Below are 14,903 nucleotides of genomic sequence, written 5' to 3'. Positions count from 1 at the left end.
AGAATCGCTTGAACCCTGGAGATGGAGGTTGCAATGAGTTAGATTGCGCCAGTACACTCCAACCTGGGCGACAGAGCAACACCCTGTCTCAAAAAAATAAAAAAACGTGACTCTCCACAGATGCGTCCTTCTTGTTGAATAGGGCCCTTGGATGCACATAGCTGTGTCCTTGCCCTAAGGTAACATTAAATTCGGTTGTGCTGCGGCCTTGCGTGCATTTGGAATTTAGTATTTTCTGCAGGAGAAAGAACGAGCCTGGGAAGACTGTTCTTTTCGACTCCCTCGTAAGGAGACTTTAGAAGTCATTTAGGGAAAAAGTAGTTCTGAATTGCTAAAAGAAATCCGATTCCAGGGCTTGATGGGGTAGACACTGAACACGCAGCTGACCCCAGAAGCCCCTCTCCGGAACACCTTCAGTTAGGCAGCACCCCCTGACGCCACTCTCCACCCTTGACTTCGTCTCCGCGGTGGTGTTTTCAATGTTGCCGTAATGAAACTGCAGTTTGGTAAGGGAAGGCCAAGTTACGGCTCTAATCAGGATCGTTTCATTCCAAGTAATACATTTTCTTTCTCAGGCTAAATTTGGGTTGGTTAAAGCTAAGGTATTTAAAATAGTGTTCTAGGCCGGGCACGGTTGCTCACGCCTGTAATCCCAGCACTTTGGGAGGCCGAGGCGGGTGGATCACTTGAGGTCAGGAGTTCAAGACCAGCCTGGCCAACATGGTGAAACCCCATCTCTACTGAAAATACAAAAATTAGCTGGTTGTGGTGGCGGGCACCTGTAATCCCAGCTACTCAGGAGGCTGAGGCAGGAGAATGGCATGAACCCAGGAGGCAGAGGTTGCAGTGAGCCGAGATCGCTCTGCTGCACTCCAGCCTCTGCGACAGAGCAACAAAACCCGTCTCAAGAAATAAGTAAGTAAAATATTGTTCATACAAAAAAACTAGCCAGGCGAGGTGGCGGGCACCTGTAGTCCCAGCTACTTGGGAGGCTGAGGCAGGAGAATGGCGGGAATCCGGGAGGCGGAGCTTGCAGTGAGCTGAGATCTGGCCACTGCACTCCATGCTGGGCGACAGAGTGAGACTCTGTCTCAAAAAAAAAGAAAATATTGTTCGAAAACCTTAGTAATTGTTTTCTTCCCACACCTATTTCGCCCATGAGATTTTCCTCTAGCAAAGCAAGTTTTTCCCAGTGCTGACCTCACTTTCCCCACTTGGCAACCTGTTGCCCAGGCGTTGAGGAAATCGATTGTCTCGTTGGCTCAGTGTGGTGCTGACTTGGTTCCTGTCCCGCAGGCCTGGAGGAGAAACCCACCATTGCATTTGCCACAATCCCCGCGGCCGGTGGAGTCATCCAGACAGTGGCCAGCCAGATGGCCCCCGGGGTCCCCGGACACACAGTCACCATCCTGCAGCCCGCCACACCTGTGACCCTCGGGCAGCACCACCTTCCAGTCCGGGCCGTCACTCAGAATGGAAAGCATGCGGTTCCCACGAACAGTTTAGCTGGCAACGCTTACGGTGAGGCCCTGGCCCTGTTCTCCATGCCACATCCCAAGGTCTGTGGCTCCCAGTAGTCAGTGCAGCACGAGAATGTTCTCCCAGTATCACCCGATCTTCCACTCAGTTCAGTTTATTGCATACCTGCTATACTCCAGGCACCGGGATAATGCTAAGAAAAGAGGGTGGAAGGGGCTGGGCTCTGTGGCTCACACCTATCATCCCAGCACCTTGGGAGGCCAAGGCAGGCAGATCGCTTGAGCCCAGGAGTGTGAGACCAGCCCAGGCAACATAGCAAGACCCCATCTCTACGTTAGATTCAAAAACTTAGCCAGGTGTGGTATCGCGCACTTGTGGCCCCCCGCTCGGGAGGGTGAGGCTGTAGTCAGCTGTGATTGCTCCGCTACATGCCAGCCTGGGTGACTGAGCGAGACCCTGTCCCTTAAAAAAAAAGGGGGGGGGTGAAAGAAAAGAGGGTGGAAGGAAAACCCAGACCTGCCCAGTGTCTGGATCACGCTCCATGGGGTGAGGCAGGAGGTGGAGGGAAGGAGGAGAGCTGGGGTGCTGGGGTGCAAGGGCACCGGGCAGGGTGTCAGCAGGGTGGCTCAGGGCGGTGCGTCTGTGTAAAGGAGCGGGGTGAGCCGTTGATGTCTAGCAGGATCCAGACAGCAACAAGAGGGGCCTGCACCCGACAGGCTGGAGCCAGTAGAGACGGGGCAGATGAGGTGGGGAGGGGACGGCAGGGCCCACAGGGCCTGCAGGGAGCAGAGCAAGGGGAGCCGGCCTGCCTGGCAGGGGTGCACTGAGCTCTGGTTCCTGCTCGGCGGCTTAGCCCCTGTGTAGGTGACTTGAAAAAAATAGCTGGGTCCTAACCAGACCCCAGAGTAACCCTCTTCTTCCTCCACTCCAGCCCTCACCAGCCCTCTGCAGCTCCTTGCGACCCAGGCGAGCTCATCCGCGCCGGTGGTGGTCACCCGGGTGTGTGAGGTGGGGCCCAAGGAGCCAGCAGCAGCCGTAGCGGCCACGGCCACCACCCCCCAGCCACTGCCACCACCGCCTCTGCCTCCGCCTCTTCCACTGGAGAGCCCGAGGTCAAAAGGTCCCGGGTGGAGGAGCCCAGTGGGGCTGCAACCACACCGGCCGGAGTGATCGCAGCCGCTGGCCCCCAGGGGCCAGGCACCGGCGAGTGAGGTCACCTGCAATGTGGGGCAGTGGGACTCACCCAGCGGCGAACCCGAAGCTGGACCCGGCAGCTCAGGCGGCCGCACCCACAGACGGAGGAGAACAGCCCATGGCGGCCCGTGGGCATCAGCAGCACCTGGACACACCCAGCCCTTTCCATTTTATCGCCTGCCCTCCCGTGGTTTAAAACAAAAACACATAAACAAGTTCAGACAACTGATTGTATGATTCTGGGAATTGTTTGCTTTCATTTCCTTCTCCCTTGGCACCACCTCCTCTCCCCAGGCTTCCCTGTCGGGCGTGGGGAGGAGGTTGGAGCTCAGCATCTCGAGGAATGTGTCAAGACAGCCCCTCTGCTCCACGCTGCACGACCAACTGCCTTTGTCCCAGGAGGACGGACAGAAACGCAGCACGGCACACACCGAGGCTGCTGGGGAGGCCCGGGAACTGGACGGATGCCTGTTGAGGAAGCCAGGAGCTGCCGAGCCACGGACTGCCTAACAGCCTCTCTGCCCGGAACGTGACATGGAGAGTGTTGGCATTAACTCGGGGGGTATCCGGTTTCACTTCGGACCCCAAGTTTTTCTTTGTTTAAACTTGGAATTCAGACTTCATTGTACACCTGAGGCAGACACAAAAGGGATCGTGTATTTCTGAGGATTTCATCTGTTGACGGTCTGATGACTGGCTGTAGGTCTGGGGTTCCCGCTGGGTTGAGTCCCCTCGAAGAGTAAACCTGCCGCTCTGATAACTTCAAGTAAGAGCAGCAGCTTCCTGGGTTGGCGTTCGCGGTGGAAGCTTCCTAGGATGCAAGATCGGCCTGGATCCGCCTGCCGCAGACATCGCACTGCCGGGGACAGTCGGGGCCACTGCTCTGCAGACCAGACCTCCCCAGATTCTCCCGTGGCTCTGACGTCCCGGTGCTGACGGCCACAGTGGGACCCAAAGGTGCCAAATGCCATCTGCTCCAGCTGCTCTTTCACCCAGTTACAGCGTCCGTACCACTCCCACATTGATCTGCTGTTTTAAATTGGAACCATTTCTCCTGCCTGAAACTCCAGGGCCCCTCCGTGAGCAGAAGGGAGGTGGCTTGTGGCCACCCTCATGGGGGAGCTCTGTTTGCTCCTGGGCCACTGCTCAGGTCCGTCCATGAGCAGAAGGGAGACCACACCCCAGCAGCAGTGGCGAGCAGGCCTGTGCCTCCACACCCAGCCCCGGCCAACGCGACTGCTTTTGTTTGCCACACGGTGAGAACCGGAGGATGGGATGCTCTAGCAGTTGGGTGGCTCCGAGGTCCCTGAGGAAGCCCCTCCTGCACTTCTATTAAGATGGCCAGTGGCGCCTGGATCTTTTGTCATCAAGCGGCATTGAGCCAGAGCTGTGTAATGCTGAGCCCAGCTCGAGGAAGAAAGAGGAGTCCTTCCGTGTGTGTTGGAGATGCGAGGTGCATCCCTGTAAAGGTCAGCTGTCAGTTTTGCTGGCCGCTCCGGCGCTGGCTGTCCTGTTGGGGAAACAGCGACAGATTCAATACAGAGCTCCGGAAGAGCCTGAGGAGTAGTGGGTCTTGGAAATCGCCCATCCTCTGTGTCACAGCCTCTCACCAGCAAAGGAGCCTCCGTCCGGGCCGTGGCGGGAGAGCCACAAAGGGACCTAGGCGCCTGGAAGGCATCTGAGGGAGGCGGCTGGGCAGGTGTCTCCCTGGAGAAGAAGGGAGAATGCTTTTTCAAAGTGATTCCGAGGCAGTGCGGGAGGACACGCGTGCTGTGCGGTGGAGTGGGGTCGCCCGTGGCCCCATCAGAGTCCCCATCCCCCAGGACAAGTGCAGGACCTCTGTGGGCCCCCTCCTTTCACCTAGATAGAGAAAACCCCTGTTCAGTTTCCTTCTCCCATTCTGTTGTTTTTCTAAGCCCTCCAAAATGAGTCGTTTCTATGGCACTAACCTTTCCATGAGAAATAAGCTCTTTGTGGAAGTCCATACCTGTTGCCCTGGGTGAGATTTCAGAGAAGTGGGGGCGGGATGAACACAGCCGGCCGTCCTGGGTGCAGTTCCATCCGTGGAGGATGAGCGATTGCGCCCCGTACCACACTGAAGCCTCCTGCTGTCGTCTGTGGGCCTTTTCTTTCTGTGGTGCCTGGTGTGTGCGTGCATGGCTGAGAGAACGGGGTGTGGTGGTTGGAGATGGCTCCCTGACACCGGTGCCTGTGTGGCCTGAGCCGGCACCCTCCTGGGAGCGCCCGTCACAGGGGGCCTCTGTGACCACCTGCTGCTGCTCTCTCCTCCATGGTGACTGTGTGTCCCCAGGGCTGCACGTGGCCACCCTCATGGAGGAGCTCTGTTTGCTTCTGGGCCACTGCAGGTTGGCCTCCTCGTGCAAGCTGATGTCTGCAGGGAGCGCCGCGTGCCAGGATTGCACCACGTGTTGGTCACAAAGTGAGGTCGCCTCTTGGCCTGGTCTGCTCAGGCTGGCTCTGACCCACTTGCTTTCCTGGTTTTGAGACGGAGCACATTCTTCCTGTTAGTGGTAGCGTTCTCTGATTTCACTGCTTCAATGCCAAGGGCGTGGAAAGGGAGTGGTGGATGGAGCCGGAAGGTGGCGAGCACAGGATCCCTGGGTTGCGTTCTGCCGCTTGGGAGTCCTCACTGTCTAGCTTCTGCGGGGGATGCATAGAGGGATGAAGGGACATGGTCCTAGGGGTCGGCTCAGACTCAGAGCAGGGCAGGGAGAGGAGGCCTGGGTCCTGGATCCACTGCTCTGGCCAGGCTCGTAACCATGAGATTTTGAAAGAGTTTTTGGTCATCTGAGCAGGTACCATGCCTGGCTCATGCTGGAGCTTGTCTTGGAACCGGTAGCCAGAGGCCCAGGAAGGGACAGGGCCCAAAAGGGCTGCACATCCCGGCCACAAAGTCCTCCCGGCGTGCCCTGAGCCAGCCCAGTGAGCGCCTCCCAGCCAGGCGCTTTTGCGGAAGCAAGAACACAGGCCAGGGGCACCGGGAGAGCCTCAGCCCCCAGCCTGGGCGGCCTGTGACCCTGAGTCGTGTCTGGTTGACCCAAGAACCTTCTCTGGGTTCTCAAGGGTGAGCTGACCCTAGCGACGTGCAGAAATGTGGGAAGCAAAAGCAGCTTGATTCCAGCCCCATTCTGGGGTCACTGCAGAAGCAGAGGCTGAGGGCCTGCTCTCTGGTCATCAGGGTCTGGGGGCACGGTCCACAGCAGATGAAAACGGCAGGTCACAGTGGTGACTTTGGGAAGGGCCCCTCCTGCTTTGCCCTGTTCAGAAAGGGGCTCTCTCAGAGCCCCTGGGCTCGGTAACCCGCTTCTCTCTTCTGCTTCCTGCGGGATAATTGCCAGGTTTACCAAATACAAGAAAACACCCACTTTGGCTAGGAGGTAAGTCCCAAAAACAACATCTTAAGTGGTTGAGGACAGGCATCCACCGAGGCCATCTGGTGGCCCCTGGGAAGTGGGGAAGCAGGGCCTGAGCGTCCCCCGGCTGCTACGGCAGCAGCTGGCTCAGGGCACCCTCTCCCGTGCCAGCTTCTGCCACCAGCCCAGTGTCCACGGAGCAGCAGGGCCAGAGGAGCTCAGGGAGACCTGGCTGTCAAGGGCATGGTGCCCAGTGTCCCGGTGTGTGCCCGTCCTCAGCCACTTGTGTCTTTCTTCCCACGTGGAAGTTCTCCCGGTGACACCTGCCCTCCGTTGAGGGTGGGATCTGTCACTCATGCCTTTGAGGGACCCAGATAGACTGTCCCTCTTCTGCTTTCTTTCTACATTCCTAAAAAACCTCAATGTTAATCCCTCACCAATGGGCCGAGTACGGCCTCACGGCTCTGCAGCGCCCCAGCCTTCTCCCACCGGCTTCACGCTAGAGGGCGCCATGTGCTGTGGGTGAAACGAGACGCTGGTGTCAGGTCCCCATGCAGAGACCCTCGAGGCGGCGCTGGGAAGACACTGGGCGGGACCGTGACCAGGCAGGTGGAGCCATGTGTGTCTCACACCTGCCGCCCCTCAGTTTCCTTCCCGAGGTCTGGTGTGTTCTCTTTGGGGTTTGCTGTTTATTTGTATTTCCTTTCTCTTTGATTTAAGAACCATGCCGAGTGAAAAAGGTGGGAATGAATTTCTGAGTTGCTGAGTGTTCCCTGATCCTAGGTACTGCGCTCTGTGCTTCTCGAGCAGGGAGGGGATGGATTTGGTGGAGTTGGGCCGGGCCGGGGCTTCACCCTGCCCCCTCCAGACTGCCGGAGCCCCAAGAAGTTTTGAGTCCAGCTGGGCCTCGCCGCCCGCCCCATCGCCCGCTCCTGGGTCCGTTTACTGGTTTAAGATCAGAGGCATCATTCAGCGAATGCTCTTGTGTTCTCTACATAAAGAGGGCCCTCCCTGGAACACCCCAAGGGAGCTGGGACTCTCCAAAAAGCCCCCACTAAGGGCTCCCCTCTGTCTCTCGAGAGAAATCCCTTCTTTGGGAGAATCAGTGAGTTCGGGAGGAGGAGGAAGCTTTTCCTTGGCTTTGAAATCAGTGTTTTTATAGAGACAAAGAACAGACCTCAGTGGAAAACTGAAAACGTAATTGAACATGGGGAAGCGTCGGAGAAGAAAGGATTTTCCCCTTCGCTTTCAGAGCCGGCGGGAGTGCAGGTCTATTTTGCTTCAGAAGCCTCACATTCTGCTTTGCCTTTGAGTGACTTCATGCGGGGTGAGGAGCTGTAGAGCTCTCTAGAGAGGATACCCCAAGTCCATCCTGGGCTCCTCTTCACCCCTCTGAGAAAGCCCCCTAAAAAAGGCTTTAGAATCACCAGCGTGCCGCCTCATGTTGCAGGGCGGAATCGCACGCTCCTCACGCTGGAATAAGTTACAAAACATGACTGTAAGGCTCTTTGCAAATGCAGAGCCCCAGAATGCTGGCTGGAGGCCTCCTCGGCCCTGCGGGCGGCCTGGCTGCAGTAGGTCTGCTGTAAGGGGCGACCACGGTGACTGCATCACACTCCTGATGAAAATGTGTTTACCCACAGCCTCGCCTCGAGCCTCCTTGACATTACCGCTGCCTCGAAGCAATATTATTTAATAAGGATACTTTACATTGCTCACATGTGCTGCTATGAAGACAGGATTAATCCTTAGAACAGGACTCAGCTCCGGAGGTTCCCGGGTAATGTATTTTGGCTCTTGGAAGTGAGGGTAGAATTGAGAATATAACAAATGGTCTCCTGCCTGGTTCTGTCCCTTATTTTCAGATTGTTTTCATGCATCTTACAATTTTCTTTTCCTTTCTCCAGGCCTGTTTTTCAGTGCTCAGGACACGGTTTTCATCACATACTTACTGTTTTGTTGTCGGGTTTGGTGCAAGCCCTTTGCAATTCACATTGTCTTTTAATACGAAAAGCTGCTACATTTGGTGACCAGAGGGAGGGTTTGGAATCTGTGCTTTGCAGGGGATCTCGGTGGGTACTGCGGCCCCTCGCAGGGTGGTGAGCTGGGTCCGTGCCTCGAGAGGGGGCCCCTTTCCCACGCCACGCGGCTTGAATTCTGTCGGAGTTGAATCTGTGGAAAGGATTGTCCCGTTGGAGTTGCTGCATCCTTTCCTCTGTCCTCCCTGTCTCCCAAACCCCGAAGTCACAGCTGCTTGCAAGGATGCGATTTTGGGGATACAACCACACACATTTCCCTCTGAACTGAAATTTTAAAAATAGACCCATTTCACTGACTTCTTTAGGGAAAATAGTTTCACTCTTGGGTTGCCTTATGAGCCCACAGGCGTGCGACCCTGTCTCTGCTGGGCTTTTCCGGCCCCATCCCAGCTCCTCCTTCTCAGGCAGAGGCTGCAGCCCTCAGCTCTGCTGCTGGATGGAACATTTGAGAACCCCCTCCTGGAAGGCAGACAGGGTGGAGGGCCCAGAGCCAGCCCTGCCATGCGTCATGACCGGTGGTGCCACGTGGGGGTGTGAAGCTGGGCTGGCTTTTCCTGGAGGTGGGTGAGAAGTCTGCCTGGGCAAAACAGAATCAGAAGGCCACGAGAGAGAGAGGGGAGCGGGGGGAGTGGTGAGGAGGATTCATCTGTGACTGATGAACCTCGCCATGCCTGTCTGTCACATCCCAAGTCTGTGCCAGCTGCTGGAGGTCAGACTCCTGCCCTGAGAAACAGCCCAGTCCTTGGAGAATGAGACTCTGAGGCTCAGTGAGCGGAGGCCTTCCCTCGGGGCCAGCCATTCCCGGGAAGCCTGACTGTGATCCAGAAGCTCTGCGGGTCGCCAAGACTGGCATTTTCCTTGTATTTTTGTGCAGGGCTGAAGTGGGCATTCCTCCTTTGAATTGGTGAGCCTCTGGGGTGTTTTTTAGTTTCTTTTACTCATCCTAATGGCTGGTTTTGGCTGCTCAGAGTATCAGAGAATATTACTAAGAGGGCAGTCAGTTTATTTTTAGGCATCTTTCTTTCTGTCCAGGGAGAAACCCCTCGGAAGAATCTTAGTCACTCTTTGCACCTGCCCTGTCATTCTCGCCATGGGGAAAATGCGTTGAAAAGAAAAATACGGGGTCCAGGGAGAAGCTGTGAACGTATTTATTGGCTTTGGTGAAGCAGCTGAACACTGGCTGCAGAGGACCCCCTGCCCCCACCCCGCTCCAGGCCCCAGTGACCCAGCTGCATCTTAGGTTCCATCCAGATTTCAGTCAACCAGAGGCTGCCAGAGGTGACTGAAGAGGTCTCCAAGTCACTGTCACCTTTCTTTTTTGAGATGGAGTCTCGCTCTATCACCCAGGCTAGAGTGCAGTGGCCCAATCTCGGCTCACTGCAACCTCCGCCTCCCAGGTTCAAGCGATTCTCCTGCCTCAGCCTCCCAAGTAGCTGGGGTTACAAGCACCTGCCGCCACGCCTGGCTAATTTTTGTATTTCTAATAGAGGTGGGAGTTTCACCATGTTGGCCAGGCTGGTCTTGAACTCCTGACCTCAGGTGATCCACCTCAACCTCCCAAAGTGCTGGGATTACAGGTGTCAGCCACCGCGCCCGGCCTCTGTCACTTTTTTTGCTCCTTACCCATTTTTTTTTTTTGGGGGGGGGGAGTGAGACTACAATGGGAAGACACCTAGTTGGTTATTCTTTATCTCGGATTCTTTTTTTCTGGAATCGTTTGCTCATTTGAGTCGTCGGTGGTTTGCCCTGTGTCAGACACAGCGAAAAGAGTGCCGGGAGGCTGGGGCCAGGGGAAGCGAAGCGGCTTCAATCGTTCTCCTCCCTTCGGCGACAGGACCTGCTCCTCCGAGGCTACAGTTAAAAGCAGCTTCTAGAACTGACCCCTAAGCTTCCAAATGTGTTGGCTAAGCTGAAATGAGGTCTGTGACTCTGAAATAGATGTTTTTTTCCCCCTGCATGAAGTTCATAGGCCTGGATGTTAAATTGCGTCTGTGGCCTCTAAATCTCCAGGTTAACTGGTCCAGATTTTTTTTCTTTTAATCAATAACAATGGGGACTTAAAATCAAATATTTGGCCGGGCGCGATGGCTCAAGCCTGTAATCCCAGCACTTTGGGAGGCCGAGGCAGGCAGATCACCTGAGGAGTTTGAGACCAGCCTGGCCAACATGGTGAAATCCTGTCTCTACTGAAAATACAAAAAATTAGCCAGACGTGGTGGTGGGTGCCTGTAATTCCAGCTACCAGGGAGGCTGAGGCACGAGAATCACTTGAACCTGGGACAGATGGAGGTTGCAGTGAGCGGAGATCACGCCACTGCACTCCAGCCTGGGCAACAGAGGGAGACTCTGTCTCAAAAATAAAAAATCAAATCAGGTATTTTAAGTTTGGTCCTTCTCTCCTTTCTTTCAAGAAAGGCTTTTTGGATACCTAGAATACCTTCATGTACGTGGCTTGATTTCGGTTTCAGGAGAAGTGGGGGTGGGAGGAGAGACCACAGCTGGTTTCCAGAGTCTGTCCTGAGATGTCACTGAGTCCAGACACTTGAGCTGCACGTGCCCTGCAGATGGCAAAGGCTGGCACGCACACGTGCGGGAGAGGTTAAAGCCAATACTGAGTTTTTGTTGTTGTTTTAATCTGAACAATTATTCGCCTGTAAAAATAATTTGGGAGGGGCGGGTGTTCAGTGTGTGTGTGTGTGTGTGTGTGTGTGTGTGTGTGTGTGAGTGTGTTTTTTTTTTTTCCTTACAGTGGCTGCCTGTCTAAAGTATTTTTCACAACATGTTTGATAATCAGTGCTTTAAAAAGCAGCAGTATCCTATAAAGTGGAAATGTCAGTTCTAGAGCATTGGATGTGAAGTTCCAGTCATGTCACCTTGCGTGTCCCACCCTGGAGGAGTGAAGGTGGGCGCCCCGGTGGGGGTGTGGCTGCACCCCAGCCCCGGGAGGGGGCACGCATGACACCAGAGGAAGGAACAGCCCCACCCATGTCAACAGCAGGCGGCCTGTGTTTTCATTTCAAATGGGATACAGTATTTTTTTAATAAGGAGCCATACTTTTTTTTAAGAGTTTGAGATCTGAATGTGATTTCTAATTGTATCAGACGTTAATGTTTTAAAGCTATAACAAAGTTTAAAATTTCTACTTTTTGTTTTTCATTTATTTTAACTGTTCTTTTATCTATTAAATTGTTGTATGTGGATGGGGAAGTTTTGTTTCTCCTCTTAGCTTTTGTTTCTATAACCAGAAATAAAATTCTATATTAAAGAAATGACCCTGAGGCTCCGGCATGGTCCTTGTACACAGGTGGCTGCTGAAGGCGGTGGACGGACAGACGGCCTGGACACACAGGCTCCTGGCCCCCTGGACACACGGGTTCCTGGCGCCCTGGACAGACGGGCTCCGGACCCCCTGGACACGCAGGCTCCTGGCCCCCTGGACACATGGGCACCTGGTCCCCTGCTCTGGAGGCTGAAGGGCGGCTGCTGCTAAGGGAAGTCGCCCATAGGTCCTTGGTATCCTGTTCCTGGCTCACACAGGAGATGCTTCTGCAGGTGCCTGTGGCTCCTGGACTCGGTGACCACCCACTGAGAGTGCTCTCAGCGAGGTTTGCAGCTCCAGGAATGTGAAGACAACGTGTGTCTCCCCTCAGACATGGCAAAGGCAGAAACCAGCTGAGCCAACCCCCTGCTCCTGGCACATGCCCAAAGCCTGGCTGGGGGGCACTTGCAGGTACTTGTCACTGCCCCAGTGGCTCCTGGGCAACTGTGGGTCCTTCCTGCTGGCCCTTGGCTAGATGAGAATTTCTACCTGTGTACAAGATGGGTAGAAATGTACATGGGGAGTAGTTCTCCCAGGCCTTGCTTATTGTAGGTGTGGGGCCTGGGGGGTGGGGATGGCATTGACTTTGGAACTACACAGACCTGGGTTCAAGTTCCTACTGTGTCCTCACCAGCTGTGGGACTTCAGCCTGCAATGCGCTGCACGTCTTCATGTGCCACACAGGCACCCCCACCCCACAGGCCTGGCGCCCCGAAGCTCAGCTGCGATACAATCAGCCTCTGTCTCTTCTGACAGTCCCCCAGACTTATGAGACCCTTGGGTGTGTCTGTGTGACGACTTCCAACGGGAGACTTGACAGCGGTGCGTGCTTGTCACACGTCTATCTTCTGTCAAGGTTCTGTAGTGTTTGCGTGTGACTCACTCAGCTGAATAACTTGCATTTTTCCAATTGTACAGTTGCCCACAGTTGCAGCTAAAGTTTGACTGCTTCTCTGTCTTCCTTCAAGTTAGTCCATTTCCATTGTAAGAATCTAATACAACTTTAACAGATTAGTTCTAGTTTAGGATGTCAGCCCGGGCTGGGCGCGTTGGCTCACACCTGTAATCCCAGCACTTTGGGAGGCCGAGGCAGGTGGATCATTTGAGGTCAGCAGTTCAAGACCAGCCTGGACAACATGGTAAAACCCCGTCTCTACTAAAAAAAAAATACAAAAAATTAACCAGGCATGGTGGCGTGTGCCTGTAATCCCAGTTACCCGGGAGGCTGAGGCAGGAGAATCGCTTGAACCCGGGAGGTGGAGGTTGCAGTGAGCTGAGATCACGCCAGTGTACTCCAGCCTGGGGGATAGAGCTAGACTCAGTCGCAAAAAAAAAAAAACAAAACAAAAAAAACCAACTTTTCAGCCCAACAGCAGGCGTGAGTGAGAGGCGTAACCTTCCTCTAGGGAGCTGCACTGGCTAATTATTAATTGCATCATTTTTAAGGTGTTCTAGTTGTGTTTGTTTGCTTGCTTGTTTAGAGACAGGGTCTTGCTATGTTGCCCAGACTGGTCTTGAACTGGGCTCAAGCGATCTTCCTGCCTCGACCTCCCAGTGTTTGGATTACAGACATGAGCCACCATGTCTGGCCTTTTTTGCTTTTGATTAGGACAAGAATTTTTCACTAGTGAGACCTTAAAATGACATTTGACACTAATGTAAACATTTTGTAAGAAACAAGTCAAATATTACCCCTGGTAAAATTGCTTGGGTTTTGTCTGTGTGGAGAGGGAGAGACAAGAGATTGAGATTCCCAGCACATAATTAGAATCTCAGTTAAAGTTAGCTGCCCTATGAACCTGGGTATCTATACAACAAAGAGGGGTGCATCTCTCAGAACCCCAGAAGACATACAATTATGCACTGCAGCTGTATTCATTATTGTCAAAATCTGGAAACCAACCTAATATTCATGGACGAACAAGAAAAGCTAATACGGTATGATTCCATTTGCATGAAGTATAAAAAGAGGCAAAACTAATCTCTGGTGAGAAGAGAGACTAGCAGTTACTTCGGGGGGAGGGGAGTGTGTGTTGACTGGGAGGGGGCCACGGGGGACCTCTGGGGAGCTGGAAATGGTCTAGATCTTGAACTCAAACCATGGCAGGAGTATTTACACCACAGAAATTATCAAACACAAATCACCCCCCGACTCCCCACCACCGCCAATGGAGCCGAGGCTTAAGACATTTGCCAATTTACCACTGGTTTCTAGAAGTGTAAAACATCGAGTTCATTTAAGGTTTGTGCGCTTTGGTGTGGACGTTTTACCCTAGTAAACGTTAAACACTGGCAGTAGGCTTTCCATAGACTACCTGTCACCAGTTTTCCTTTGCCAATCTTCAACCTGCAGCTCTAGGTGCACTCACCGCACTCCACCGACTCCCATCCACTGCTCACCATCCACCAACTCCCATCTCTTCATCCTCTGCACCAGGTGCTCTCAGACATCACTGGGCGCCCTAGAGCATCTCAAAGTCATATGTGGAGCTCCTGCAGGAAGCCTTGCCTCCCTCCCTCCTCCTTCCTTCCATCCAGGTGTCTTCTCGGGGCTTATCCCTTCAAGGTCTAACCTTGACGCACCCTATCTACGGAACACCCACCCAGATTCCCACCCCCTACCCTATTCCCCAGAACCTTCAGCAGTACCTAGCACAGATACGGCTAAATCATCGCTTGTCCACTGAATGACTGACTTGGCACAAATTTCCTCGTCCTTTTCTGCCCCAGACAGACACCCCACAAACATGAAGTTATCCTTGATTTTTTCCATTTTCTTCCTCCTGCAAATTCCTCAATCACAGGTCTTGCAAATCCTACCTCTAAATGGTTACTGAATCTGCCTACTTTCGGGGCAACCTCCCTTCCCTGGACCACAACTGCACCAGCCTCCTTTCTCCCTCCGGAGTTTCCCAATCCTTTCTCTCCCCTGTGGCCAGAGGTCAGTTCCCCCCTGGGGTGCATTTAAGCCACAGGAAGCCGATCACTGTCCTAGGCCCGCCCCTCCCCACCCCTTGGTCTGGACACCCTGTGGGCTCATCTTAGGCCACAGTCCCAGAAGCTTTCCTCCTCCGGTTGGACCCCCGCCCAGGTCAGGCTGTGACAGCGTTTATCATGACGCTGGCGTGTCGCCCTATGTCCCCCTGCCGTCTGCAGGGTGGCAAACATCGCTAGGGCGCAGCACATCCTGGGCATCCAACACATCTGTTAGAATGAACAGAAACTTCCCCTCTCTGGGCCTGTGGCCTCATCTGTAAAATAAAGCTCGCGAGATCCCATGAATACTGTGGGGATTGAATAAGGGATTTTTTTGTTTTGTTTTAAGCAGCAGGAACAGCGGCGGGATGGGTGCTCAATAAATAGGAGCTCAAAAAAATCCCCCAAACTGCCCAGAGCCGCAGCTATTCCTTGCAAACTGTTGTTCGCTACTGGGCTCAGCCCACAAGTGGCGGAGTTTGTGTCAGATTTTCAGGTAGTACTTAGCATAGGGACTCCCG

At 54.0% G+C, this 14,903-nt stretch overlaps 1 protein-coding gene and 1 long non-coding RNA gene across 2 annotated transcripts in view; both read left to right on the top strand.

The window, feature by feature from the left end:
• Window positions 1–7,890, top strand: part of FOXK1 (forkhead box K1) — a 90,643-nt gene extending 82,753 nt beyond the window's left edge. Inside the window, 3 exon segments of the mRNA XM_033194141.1 lie at window positions 1,297–1,521; window positions 2,411–2,533; window positions 2,536–7,890. Coding sequence (XP_033050032.1) covers window positions 1,297–1,521; window positions 2,411–2,533; window positions 2,536–2,690 — 503 coding nt within the window. The 3' untranslated portion in view covers window positions 2,691–7,890.
• A 1,739-nt stretch (window positions 7,891–9,629) lies between these two features.
• Window positions 9,630–11,360, top strand: LOC117073331. The gene is made up of 2 exons (XR_004433203.1): window positions 9,630–10,005; window positions 10,836–11,360. It is a non-coding gene; the product is annotated as an uncharacterized LOC117073331 (long non-coding RNA).
• Window positions 11,361–14,903: the final 3,543 nt, after the last annotated feature.

Source organism: Trachypithecus francoisi, unplaced genomic scaffold (genome assembly GCF_009764315.1).
Source record: "Trachypithecus francoisi isolate TF-2019V2 unplaced genomic scaffold, Tfra_2.0 Lachesis_group4, whole genome shotgun sequence".
Classification (NCBI taxonomy): domain Eukaryota; kingdom Metazoa; phylum Chordata; class Mammalia; order Primates; family Cercopithecidae; genus Trachypithecus; species Trachypithecus francoisi.
The sequence above is the reverse complement of the archived record's forward strand: the minus strand, read 5'-3'. Positions and strand labels throughout refer to the sequence as shown.